At 36.4% G+C, this 13,688-nt stretch overlaps 1 protein-coding gene across 1 annotated transcript in view; it reads left to right on the top strand.

The window, feature by feature from the left end:
• Window positions 1–13,688, top strand: part of ANKFN1 (ankyrin repeat and fibronectin type III domain containing 1) — a 577,395-nt gene that overhangs the window by 499,766 nt on the left and 63,941 nt on the right. Inside the window, exons 14-15 of the mRNA XM_054689196.1 lie at window positions 8,062–8,159; window positions 10,725–10,815. Coding sequence (XP_054545171.1) covers window positions 8,062–8,159; window positions 10,725–10,815 — 189 coding nt within the window. The remainder of the gene's footprint in view (window positions 1–8,061; window positions 8,160–10,724; window positions 10,816–13,688) is intronic.

Genomic DNA, 13,688 nt, shown 5'->3' with positions numbered 1-13,688 from the left:
ATACACACACAAGTCTATTATAAATTTTACTGAAAGAATATGAGCACATAATTTATAAATCATGATAAAATGATACTCTTTGTAAATTCCTTAAAGTCTTGACTCTCCCAAAGTGCTTTTCTTTTGATCGAATGCTTGAATCTATAAACAAACCTGTAACTGCAATCAACAAACAGGTACCATTCCCATGTAAGTGCTGGTTGATATTTTTATTTACTTTAAGAAAACAAAGCAAAAATGAATAAACAAAGACATGTTGGAACTTCACTCATTCATCGATGACATAAGTGAATTCTTTGTTTTATCAATAGTCTTCAAGTATTTGAAGACTAATTCCTAATTATTTTGTGCTATTTGCAATGCCACAGAAACTGTCAACTAATGTTAAATGCATTAACATTTTCTCCATCACTCTCTTAAGTCTAGAGCCATGGCAGCAAATTTCTCCTATAAAGAGCAAAGTAAATATTTTAGGGTTTACAGACCACCTATGGTCTCTGTCACATATTCTTCTTTGTGTGTGTGTGTGTGTGTGTGTGTGTATGTGCATGTGCTTGATTTTTTTAAACAATTCTTTAAAAATGTAAAAATCATACTAGCCTTAGTTCTTTGACCAGACAAAATCAGACATTGAATTTGACTCATGGAACTACAGTTTGCCAATACCTGCTCTAGAAAGTCCATAAAATAAAAACTCAAGCTCTGGTTTATAACATTGCTGATTTCTATGATGTGAATATTCCCATAATTTTAGCCTACCAACATGATATATCACCAAACAGATTGGTAAGAGATGTGGAATAGTACACCATTATCTACTATTCCCACCATACAGCACCAATAACTGCCAAAACACTGTAAAATGCAATAAAATAGGGAATGGTGAGCTATAAGTATTCCCTGTCTTTGTCTTTAATAGTTTATTTAACTTTAAGTTGATAAAATTTAACATTTAATGATGGTGATATTTAACCTCTAGCTTGCAAAATTTCTGATACTTTAACAATCAGCTCTCAAGAGCCACCTAAACAGCCTCCCCAGTGACGCAGCGGTTGGGCGCTGGGCTGCAACACTGCCTGCAACCTCTGCAGCGCTGGTTCGATCCCTGGCCCCTGGTGGGGGTCCCACATGGCATGCAGATCTCCTGCCGCCCGCTGCTCCCCTCAGCAGTGTACTTCATCAGTCTGCCTGTTCTGCTCCCCGCTCTGGCTCTGATGAATTCTCCTTCTGCGCTTCTGACTATACCCAGTGCTTGTATAAATAAATAAATAAATCTTTTAAAAAAAAAAAAAAAAAGCCACCTAAGTTAATCCAGCACCCGACTGTATTTACCCCACTGAAACATGGATTGGGGACGAACTCTGACTTCCTCCATCTCCCTGTTAGTGCCTCCTCTAAAACTGACCCTATCATACCACCTCCTCTTAAAATTTTGCCTCTGGCCTTTGTGATAAATCTGAGACTTTCCCAATTCTTAATGTTCTAGGAAAACCAGTAAGTGAATTTACTAAGGAAAAATATCCTATAACAGTAAAGAATAAAATGATTTCTATATGATCTGGGGCTTAAGGGTTATTTATATATACTTCTAACAACTCCACAAGTGCAAATTATTCAGTCTTTCTTCTCCCAAACCTTCAGAAATTACTGAAGAAGTTTTGCTTGAAGACACTGGTTTATGTAACTAAAGACGTGAGAGATAAAGCTCCATAGATCTTATTAGAGGCATTGGGCTGGCAACAGCTGGGCCTCTAGAAGACTATGATTCATTCAACAAACATTTCATGCTAGGCTTGAAAAGAGAGAATAGTAGTAGTAGTAGTAGTAGTAGTAGTAGTAGTAGTAGTAGTAGTAGTAGTAGTAGTAGTAGTAAGAATCATAAAAATGATCCCACCTTTCATCTAGAAGCCAAGGGGATCAAGAGAAACTATTTAGATAAGTCAGGGTGGTGGTGGTAGAATTAGAGAATTGGAGCTGCAGTAACCATGTATTTTTTCTAATTTTATTCGTTTATCATTCACATAACTATATAATTGTGGGAGTACAACTTCACACCTCCAGACATGCACATGCTTCCTTCACCCTCCACCACAGTTCCAGTCCCCTATCACTTCCCTCCTGCATGCCCTACTCGCTCCCTCCCTATTCCTCTGGGAACCAGTCCATTTTTCATAAAGATGACTTTGTGTGCGTGTGTGGTTGCTTGTAGTGCTTACACACTTTCAAAAACTCATAAATTTAGGTTCCCTACTTCCTGTTATACGTGTGTAGCTCTATCATACGGCAGGCTAAACTAAGACAGTAGGAATCTATTATTTTGTGATTGGCAGAATCTGACAATAAGTAATATAGTCCTGATTCCTACTTTGCTTTAAATGTTTTAGAAGTAGTGGGTACAGGAAGTCTTTACTAGTGTCCAAAAAAAAAAAAAAAAAATCCTTTGCCCTTAATTTAAATCATTGTTTTTCTAGGGAAATTTAATTTGGGAAAAAAATGTTTTTCTAATTAACTAGAAGACTGTGTGCTATGCAAACAATAAAGATTCTTGTTTGAAAGTAATGCATGCCCCTGCTCCTAGGACTACCAAGGGAATTTAAAATAAAAATGCAAGCGGCTCCGACCTCGTATTTTGCCAGAGCTAAACAGAATTTCCAGATCCAGAGTTTTCACGTCAGTTCCCAATTTAAAACCCACAAGTGTTGAGCGGGTTCATGCTTCAGCAAGACACATCTTCTCATCTCTAGAAATGACAGCATTTGATCTGTCTCTGGGTTTCTCGGCACGTCCCTCTCTCCCTCTTTCTTCCTCTTGTGCTATGGTTGGCCTGAAAGGTTAGAAACTGCACAATTAGATGGATCAGGGGAAGATTTCATAATGCTCTGGTGCTGGGCTGGGCAGTCTAGCCAAATTCCGTTCATTAGCTAAGGCGCCGGGGTGAGTGTGGCTAGTAAGAATGTTGTTTTGGTTCCATAGAAGTGCTGATAGTGAATAGGAAATAAACTCTTATTTTTTGGGTTCCTGAGAGACAGTACAGGCAAGTGAAGAGTCTGGGATTCTGGGATTCTGGAGGCTCATTTTTTGCTCTCCGTCTCAGCTAGACAGTTTAAACAGCTTCTGTTTAAGCTTCTTTTTGACTGCAATTTTTCTCTCCTGTTTTTGCTTATTCTTTATGCACCACCATCAGATGTCTCTACCTTTGATTTTAAGAAGTCCAAAGTCAAGAATCAAGCATTTAACCCAAACATTTACCTAGCCATCTACATTGTGCTAGGCTCTATGACAGGTACTTTGGCATGAATCCAATATGGTCTTTGCCCTCAAAGAGCTTACAGACACCAAGCAGCCAGAACACTTAAAACACAAATACAAAGCAATAAAGCAAGTGCAATGACAGAGAAATATTAAAACTGCTCTGGGAAGAGTGGCAAGAGTTTCCCTTGGAAATTGAGGGAAAACTTTGAAAAGAGAGAGACATTAGCCGAAGCCTGTTCAAATGAAGAGGAAGATTTGGGGGGAGAGGGCAGAATATCAAATGAGAAAACAGAATAAGCAAGGAGTCCAAGTTCAAGTGACTGATGAATGATGAAGCTAAAGGGAGAACTAAGGTAGGAACTGGACAAGATGCAAGATTTTAAGTTTTACAGTAGACTGCTCCTGATGTGTGAATAAGATAAAACAATACTAGCCTTTAAGGCATTTGAGACTTCAGGGAGAACCTGAATATCTATGCATAGAAATTCCACATTAAAGTGCTCTCTTTAATGCCTTAATGCCTTTACTCTTGCATATTCACCTCTCAGAAAGCTGGCCTGAAACTGAAAGAGTGCTGTCAGCTAAAGCAGGGTGTACTAATCACACAGTCTTACACCATGAGGCTTGAAATTTACCTGAGCTTTACATTATTCTCTGCTTGTGCATCCTGACCTCTGTAGTCATGGACTTTCTGTTCTTGTCACTGATTCTGTGACATTTTTCCTCACATTATAGAATTCAGTGACATTACAGACCTTGGCCTGTGGTTTATATGGCTACCATGGTGGAATTCAGCTAGGACTCTCCTACCCAAATGACTCCATATTTCTAAAGCTTAGATAAAAATGAAATATTTGTTGAAATAATACAGCATCACATTGAAAATAGTCACCACTATTTGAAATAAAATATAGTGAATCACAGTTTGAGCTAGAGCCAAATTTTAGGAAATACTAACACCTAAGTTTTGTCTGGTACCTTTCTTGTTAATTTTCAACTGCTATGAGCCATTGCATGATTAAACTCTGCTTCTATTTCCCAGACCTAAGTAGAAACAGTTGTCCTGATCTTTATCTTAAAATTATAAGTATTATATAGTTTTAAACTTCATAATCATGGCTCCAAACCCTTCAGGGATTTAGAGCAGACTTATAAGTGATTTTCTCATGGCTTTAATATTAAGTCTTAAAACTACCTACACTTAATTTTCCAGAGAGACCATGCTAAGTTGCCTTCTTAGAATTCCCAGTTGGCAACCAAAGTAATTCCTGCTCACTCTCCTGTTTCGCTCCCTAGTTCTTGAAATGATCAGAAGTGCCTTTCTTCGTGTCAAAAGACTCCACCAACCCAAGGAAATGCATAGAGGGGAAAGACTGTTGGTTGCCCCAGAATAGACTGGTCATTCCAATATAGAGAATTTATTTTCTTCTATGTGAATGTGCTCTTTCTCTATCTCCTCTCCCTTTAGTACCCAGACGTGTTTTAAAATATAATCAGTCTTAAGTACTTGAGTCTTACTGACTCTCAAAGCAGGACCGCACCTCCTTAAAAACCTACTTTATTTGTTTTCTGTTTTGTTTTCCAAGAAATTAGGCCCCTTATGCCACCCCTTATAACCCTAACCCTAATCATGCTTTGTAAAACATATTTCAACAGAACATGAACAGCTTTGATTCAAAAATAGTTTCTTCAGAATTTTATAGATGGTATCTTTGATCAAACTTTCATTAATCACTCGACAAAAAATCTGGTATTGTTCCTACTAACCCCTACTAACCCCTTTGGGATGTCATACTGAATCCTTTGCCTTAATCAGAAACCCTTGACACTCAATCTTTAGGTTGGAGTTCCACCATTCTGTCAGTCATGCTTGGCTCAATGGTAAACAAAGATATTTTTGTTTCCAGAATTTTCCTATTTTCTTTACTCTTTATAGATGTCCTTGTAAATTTGCTACTGATTTTCATTTTTGTTCTGTCATAACTCCCTCAATGATCTCAGTTTTTTGTTTGTTTAAGCTCAAATTATATGCAATATTATTCTCTGTTTACAAACCTTCTTCAAGTTGACTTTTGGAGACTTGGCTTCTTTAAGAAGAAGCCAATACATACATACATATATAATACATATATTAAAATACATATATATACACTAAAAACATATCCAGTGTGTATGTACATGCATACATATATAACACATGTATTAAAATACACACATATGCACACTAAATACATATTTAGAATATTAATCTAATTTTTAGATTAACATATAACCCTAATCATTTGATTCTAAGTAGATTTTACAATATTCCTGAGAGTATCAAAAGGCAAAAAAACTGAAGAAGGAAGAGACTCAGATGGAAGAAAAATATCTCCATGGTGGAAAACCAGTCTGCTCTGTGTGTATGTGTGTGTGCGTGTGTAAATCAAATACATAAATATGTGTGTATACATATACATATATACATAAAGATACATATACATGTATATGTTTATACATATATATACATATTTCTAAAATACTTAGTAAACATCATACCAAGCACACACATCCTAGAAAGGAAAAAAAAATCAATGAAATTTTTATTGTCAAGTTTCTCACAATCAAACAAAAGATATATACAATAAAGTAAAATATATCTATAATAAATCTTGTTTTATATGAATAAAGGACTTTGGGAGCACAGAAACAAGTGTATTTACTTATTGCTGAAGAATCTGAAGTTGGATTTGCTAGGTCATAAAGGATTAGAGCGTTTCACCAAGGAAAGATTAGAAGATGAGCAAGAAACAGAGGCAGAAATATACAGAATGAAGAGGTAACAAGTACTGAAGGAACAGAGATTTTACTTTGGTTGATGGCAAGGTATGAGGACAGTAAAGTAAGGTTGGGACCAGGTTATGAAGGTCTTTGAATGTCTTCTTAAGATCTCACTTTATTTTGAAAACAACTGAACTCTATAAAGTTAAATGGAGAAATGAAATCAGTTATTTATATTTTAAACTTATAATTTGGGCTTAAGGGTACATTAAGAATGAGAAGGACAGAAAAATCAAGGATAGTTAATCAGTTGATCAATCAGGCCTTCAAACAAATCAATAGCAGAATTGATGCTAATGATTATAAAGGTCTGTTCTAGACTAATTTCAATGTGAGGGAGAAATTTACAGAAGACATTTTAAAAGTAGAATCTATTGGGTTTAGTGAGCAACTGATTGCGAGGAATGGAAGGAAAAGAGGAGGCAAATAGGGTCTGAGATTTGGGGTTGGGTGATTGGATGTGGGCAGTGTCATAATCCAAAATTGAATAAACAAGAAGAGAAACATATTTTGGAAAAGAGACGTTCTTAGAGGACACTCAAGTGTACATTTGCAGGACAAAGTTAGAGTTCCAGGGGAAGTTACACCTGGAAAAATGGATAAAGTCACTAGTGAGGGCAAGCATATAGAAGTAAAAAAAAAAAAGCCAAATATTAAATCCTGAAAGGTCATTACATCAAAGGGAGATGGACAAGCAGGGCCATGGAGAGCCTGGAAAGCAGATTCAGGTGGGTGGAGAGGCAGAGAAAAGGTGCAATAGAAACCAACAGGAAAGGAGTTGCAAAAAGTAGAGAAGGCCAAAGTGTCAGGGTTTCCCAAGAAAAGACATGTCAGTACCAAAGCACTAGGAGTTTGAGAGGGCAATTGTAGAAAGTAAGCAAGTTAGATTCCCAGTAGCACACTGAAGAGGAGCAGGGAATGAAGCACAAGACCTAAAGCAGAGGGCCTATGTGACTTAAGGAGAACAGAAGGATTCGGGGACAATTTTTAAATGTCGTAGAGAACATAATTTAAATTTTAAGGCCTAGAACTTGTCATTATGAAGTCTAAAAACATACAGACCTTGTCTTCCATATAACAATCTCCTACTTCATTTAGGATTGCCTTAAATCCTGCCATGTGTAAGCTGTCGATTAAGACACTTTTTATTGATCATGCACAATTTATCTCTCCTGACCATGGTGTTTCAACCAGTGGAAAGAACATAGTCTCACAGTAAATTGGGGTGTTAGAATTTGGACAAATTTAACTGTGAATCAACATCAACTTTGAGGATATCGGGTATGGGGGGCACTGATGAGGAAGTCAACCACAAATCCCAAATCCTTGGCAGAAGATAAGCCAATGAAAAAAAGACTAGAAAAAGGTATTAAGGAGGACAAGAGTCCCGGGAAGAGTATGAGAACACTAAAGAAAGAGAATGTTTCCAAAAAAGAGATAAACAATATAGCGGGAATGAAAAGAGTCTTCGTGATTTGAGATGAGAACATTATCTAGACTTTGAAAGAAGACTTTCAGTAGAATGATGAAGCAGAGACCAGACTTGGAGCACAAACAGAAGGTAAGGTATTAATGTTCTCAATCAAAAAAAATTAACAATGCAGTAAGTAATTTATCTTCTACATACAATGAAGTTTTATATATAATGTGTCCTATATATATTATTTTATATACATTTTATATATATAGTGTAGATGTGTCTATATACCTATATGCGTATATACATATGTGTGTATATTTAAGATGTGTTGCTCTTAAAGGATTGATTGATTAGGGTTTGATTAGGGTTGTTTTTTTTTTTTTTCATAATTACGAACTTGAGAATTATCTTTTCATCCCAATGTGAATTGTTACATGTGCCAATTATAGGCAAATGAGGATAAATTTATTGTTTTTAGAAGGATTATATATCAGTTTCTATGATGCTTCTTGATATATAAGTACATTTCATTCCCTTCTCTATCTCTCTGTCTCTCCCCCCACCCACAGTGGAATGGAGCATGTCTAAAGACTTTTGTCCTTTGGCTGGTGAAATCATCATGGAAAACCTGCAGACCCTGAGATGCACGATCACAGGGCTTACAACGGTAAATGCCAAATCCTCCTTTTAGACTTCCTATTTGCCTGTGCCTGATGTTTGTGCAGGGATTTTGGTAGCAAATGCATACTCTGGAAACAACAGCCAACACCCAGTCCTCTGGCAACAACTGCCACTCGTTAAGCGTGATATGTCTGGTATCCATAATCTGAACTCCACAAAGGAGTGAGCAAACAGCATGAACCACTTTGTAAGCTGCCATGTTCTACGGAGATCAGAAAAAGACTGGCCTCATGCAAGCCTTGAAAGCTGCTGCTCTCTGGATCACAATCTAATCTTCAGGGGGGATCAAAGGCTCTGAGAGATCCAATTTTGACTCCCTGTCTGATGGTAAAAATAACAGCCTCATCTAACCCTCACCCCCACAGCCTCAGTTGAGATCAGTCATCAATTGGAGTCACACAATTTCCTGAGAGAAATCCTTTCCCTTGATTTAAAAAAAAAATCTGTCCAAATATGCTTTCACAAAAAAAAAAAAAAGAAACTATATATGGTGGCGCTACATTTCTCAGTAACCTGAACCAATTTAAACTGTGAATGAAAAACTGAAACTATGCTTATTTGTTCAACCAATATAAACTCAGAAAGTTAATTATTTAGAGAACTATAAACCATTTAAACATACAAAATACAAAAACTAAAAACACTTAGTGAGTCAGTTCAAACTGCAAGAAATCCTGTATTTCCTCCAATGAATAAAATGCAACAAAACTAGATCATCAAAATCTTTTTTAATCAAAAATTTTAAACTTAAATCAAACTGATTACATATATATATGCATATATATATATATATATATATATATACACACACACATACACATTTTTTGTTCAATTCAAATAATTAATAGCTTGGGACTTTCATCTGAGTGAGAAAGAATTTTTTTATTGTTTTTCTAAAAGGTTAATCAATTGAAAGTTATGTATAACATTTAATATGAAACCCAGCATTAAAAGGCTCTATTAGATTGCATCTCTTCAAGTTTGAACCAGCTTATTATAATAGAATTCTTGGTGGTTAGGTCACCACCACAGAATCGCGACCTTTAGGCCTAATCACATGTCTACACCAGAGGCCAAAACTGTGTATTACCAGAGCAAACAAACCCCCGAGTGGGTGGCCCCCAGAGATGCTATCAGCAGAATACTGATTCCCAACCCTATGGCTCACATGATGGAAGGGCGCCAGAAGAGAACCCTAGGGAATTTCCATTGCTCAAAAGAAAAAGTGATATGGTAATAAAAATGGAAAACTCTCCATAGAGAGTTTCTCTAATATTTGAACTAATTTTTATAGGGATTAAGTTTTTCCACTTGGTCGTCCAATGAGAGCAATGCAGACACTATCCTCATCACATAAAAGCCTGGAAGTAGATTTACACTTTCACAGAATCGCCATAACCTTGAGGTAAATAGAAACCCATTTTTAATGTTAAAATAATTAACTTTATAATATGGTAAGGCCAACATTATTAAATCCCTAGCAAGGCCTCTACAAAGATATGCTATTTTTTTTTAACTGCAAACACCATTTTGCAATTTTTGCAAGCTATGTCTTATCAAATCTGGCTTCTAAAATGCCCCTTTGGGTTCATGAAGGGAAAAAGTTCTTCAAAGCAAAAATGTAAAAGCATACAAAGCATTTTAAAAGATTGTAAGCAAACCAAAACAACCCCTTAATTCTTCATGTGATAAGACATTAAGAATATAAACCTTTTTTAATAAAGGCTAATATTGAAATAATATGAAATAATTACTTTTTAAAATGTGTGAATGAGTAAAGAATATTAATCACAGCATTATTTACTGTGCCATAAAATGTGAGAATTACCTAAATGTCCACCAATGAGGAATTGGTTAAATGATGGCATTCACCTACTATGAAATACTACAAAAGCACTTAAAGAAAATATCAAAATCAACAAACAACTACGAACCAGAGATACTCTATGGGGGATGGGGGCGGGGAAAGGAGGGATTGGGGTCAAAATAAGGGGGTTGCAATTGTATGGGGAATATAAAAATAAAATTAAAAAATAAAAATTAAAAAAGAATGCAGCAGACCTCTGATGTAGTAATCTGAACAGATATTTGTTATAATTTACTAATTTACAAAGCAAATTGATTGGCTAAAAAAGGTAAGATGGTTATGGTTGTTATCTCTGGGGAGAAAGAGGTGAAGGTGCGAAATTGCAATTTTTGGTAAGCTTTGTAGAATGGTGTGACGTTCCTAATATCACCTCAATTAAAATAAATTGATTCAAGAAATTTTAAAAGTAACAATTGTATAATAATTTTATAAATGGGGGCAAGTAATAGTAATTTTAATATTTCAATTTTTAAAAAAAAGCATAAAAAAGCTAAGAGCATCACAAATATGTTTATTATCACATATAAACATAATGGTCTGGATAAGCTAGAAAGCAAAAGTATGAGTAGTGGATTTCTCAAGGGAAGTATCATGAGTTAATCAGACACAGGAATCTGCTTCTAGGATAAAAGTGATTAAGTTAAACTCCTGATGCATCATTTTCTCTATTTCAATACTTCGCAGGGCCAACAGTATTTTGTTCAAGTCTCAGCTTATAACATGAAAGGATGGGGAGCTGCCCAGACCACGACACCAGCATACGCCTCTCCTTCTAGTAGGTGGTGGCTGTGAACGCTCTTAAATCTGTCATCGGGCTCCAACTCCACCTCCATGCTCAGGATACCACTGCCATGCCTTCCCCACTGCTTGGGACTAGCAAGATCTCTTCGGGATAACATCTGGGCCACCTAATGAATGATTTCTTTGCTGAAATGTTCCCCTGGGAGGCAACTCAGTGGCATGAAAGGAGAGGGAATTTCACAACAACAATTCCAAATTTGGTTCCCATTGTACCTTTAATTAATTCAGGGGTCTTGAAGTTACTTAAACTTTCTGATTATTGATTCAATATCTGTAGAATGGGTCTCACCGTACGCTTTCCCAGGTTTCATGGGGATTTACTGAAACAACATGGTGGGAATGGCTGATTCAAAACACACAGTTTTTTTTAGCTTTCATCTCTTCTTCACCCACAGTGGTTACATCCACATCAATTTGAAGACAATGAAATATAGCAAATCTTACTTATATGACATTCTGTCAGAAGAAAATGTTTCTTACTAATAGGTACTTTTCTACACTCTGCCACAAGTAATCTATATTTATAGTGGTGGCTGAAAAAACAACAGCAAAAGTCTCATAATTATTTGAAGATTAATAATTTATGCCTGGTATATTAGATAACTCTATTAACCAAAAATTTTAATTAACCAGAAGAAACATCTCCAGACAAGTCATATATTTTTCTGCATAATTACCCTATTACTCTGAATTGTATTTTAATTTTTTAAAAATCTTCATTAATGTGATAGTTTAAAATGGTATCATGTTTTCTTGGTAGAATGCAAACTGCTACATCCTTTGTGGTACACAATTAGCCATATTACACCAACTGTCATCATAAGAACATTTGTTTCTTTTTTACCCCACATTACACACCAGACAACAGACAATTATGTGCAAATATATATACTGTAGTAATACACTGATAAAGTGAAATATCACATATAGTGGGGAAAGCAAATATCCAATATTAAGTTAATGGTTAAATAAATGTATGAAATATACATATCCATACCATAAAAGCAAACGCAAGAATTAAAAATGGAGCCAATCTTATGGGGCTGGGGGGCAGGGCAGGGAAGTATGTGTTACTGAAGATGTTCAATAAAAGGGACAGAAAAGCAAAAAAAAAAAAATGCTAATCTCAGCTGACCTGGAGGTGGGGTGGGGGAGACCCACCCCAAATGCATGCCCCCATGCAATCTGCCTGCATTTACTTGTCAATGTCAGATGTTCCAGTTCTATGAATTTCAAATTCTGTCAGACACTCTCCCTCAGAACCCATTTGAAGTGCTTTCTCCAGATGACAAGAGCCACTGTCCAGGGCTGGGAAGAGTCACTTATTACCCAGTAATTAATGTAGCAAATGGCAACATTTTCTAAAATGGCACCTTCAATTAGTAGGGGTATCTGGCAAAAACCTAAAATCCTAACATATCATTATAGTTGTTGCAGACAGACAGGCCATATCACTTGGAAAGAACAATATAAAAATACTCTGGTTCTATTTATAAACAGAGTATGACATTGTGATGTAACATATATCAGTATTCAGATATTTACTAGAGGACAATGTATTCTAACATGACAGAGTAATTGGAAATTTGGTAATATGTTCCAGTAAGCTATAAAACTTTTTCTATATTTTTACAAAAGGCCTTAATGTGTTTTTATAGACTTATGTTATATGGTATGGTACATAATAAGAGAAAAGGACCCAGACAGGCTTGTCTGAGTTACGATCAGGAAAGCCCTGATATCGCCAGTGAATGTAAGCTCTACATTGTGTTGCTATTCAAGTGTCTCATTACCAGAACAGTGAACTGTATTATGTGGCACAATCTGCTCTTTTCCTACCACACTAAGTTTATTCCTGTCAGGTTCCTGATTTCTTAATATATTTTCAATTTTCTCCCTCATCCCTAAAGTCTCCTATTTTATGCAGTCGTCAGAACCTTCCAAACATCTATGAGAAAAAGTCATTCTTTCCAAAAACCTTGGCATCGTGTCCAGAGCTCACTTGGGCTGCAATTTAGCATTAGCAATTTTCTAATGTATCATAAAGTCATCAGCTCAAGCTCACCTCTGATGTAATAGGGTCTGGCTGAAAGAGCCAGGTCCAGTGCTTCTGCCCTCACATGTATGACAGTATTAACACTCATTAGAATGTATTAGCATGTTCAGGGTCACACAGTCATTCCGCCACCCCGAAGTCTTACTCAAGCAAACAGTGTTGCTCATCTTGCCATGAGCAGTTTCAGTGCACTTATCTGACAAATGGAACAAACTCCCAATAGCCTCTGGTGGTCGCGAGAACAAAGTTTATTCTCACTGCACCCAGGTGCCAGGACACTGCAGAAAGGATCAGGGACACTTGGAGTTTGTTTCCCCAAACATTTCTAAATTTCCCAGTAAAACTCCACCTAGCCCATCCTACCTGAACAGCTTCTCAAAGTCACAATGCCACCATTGTGGCATTGTGTTTAGTGAGTGCTTGACTCAAATTATTTCTCTCAAACCTCAAAAACTCACAGAGAAGAAAGCTGACGTAAAGAGAAATTAAGTCACGGTTCCTGACCACAAGGAACAGAGACTACAGAAGGCACCTATGCCAATTCCCTGTCTCCAGAGTTGACCACAACTGAGCCACACCACATAGACTCCAACCAAGTTCTGACCCTCCATCCCAGAAGAAAAAACAAAACAAAACAAAACAAAACAAAAACAAAAGCACCAAAAATATGTCCATGTGTAATGAAATGAGCACTGTATAGGCAGTCATGAAACTTCATTATAGCCCCTTGAGTAATACAGAAATGGAATGATTATTGCTGAGTCTCAGACTTACGAGAGGTAAAAATGGAG

Source organism: Talpa occidentalis, unplaced genomic scaffold, assembly GCF_014898055.3.
Source record: "Talpa occidentalis isolate TD23 unplaced genomic scaffold, MPIMG_talOcc4v2.1 talOcc4.7, whole genome shotgun sequence".
Taxonomy (NCBI): Eukaryota; Metazoa; Chordata; class Mammalia; order Eulipotyphla; family Talpidae; genus Talpa; species Talpa occidentalis.
This window is presented reverse-complemented; position numbering and strand designations above follow the sequence as displayed.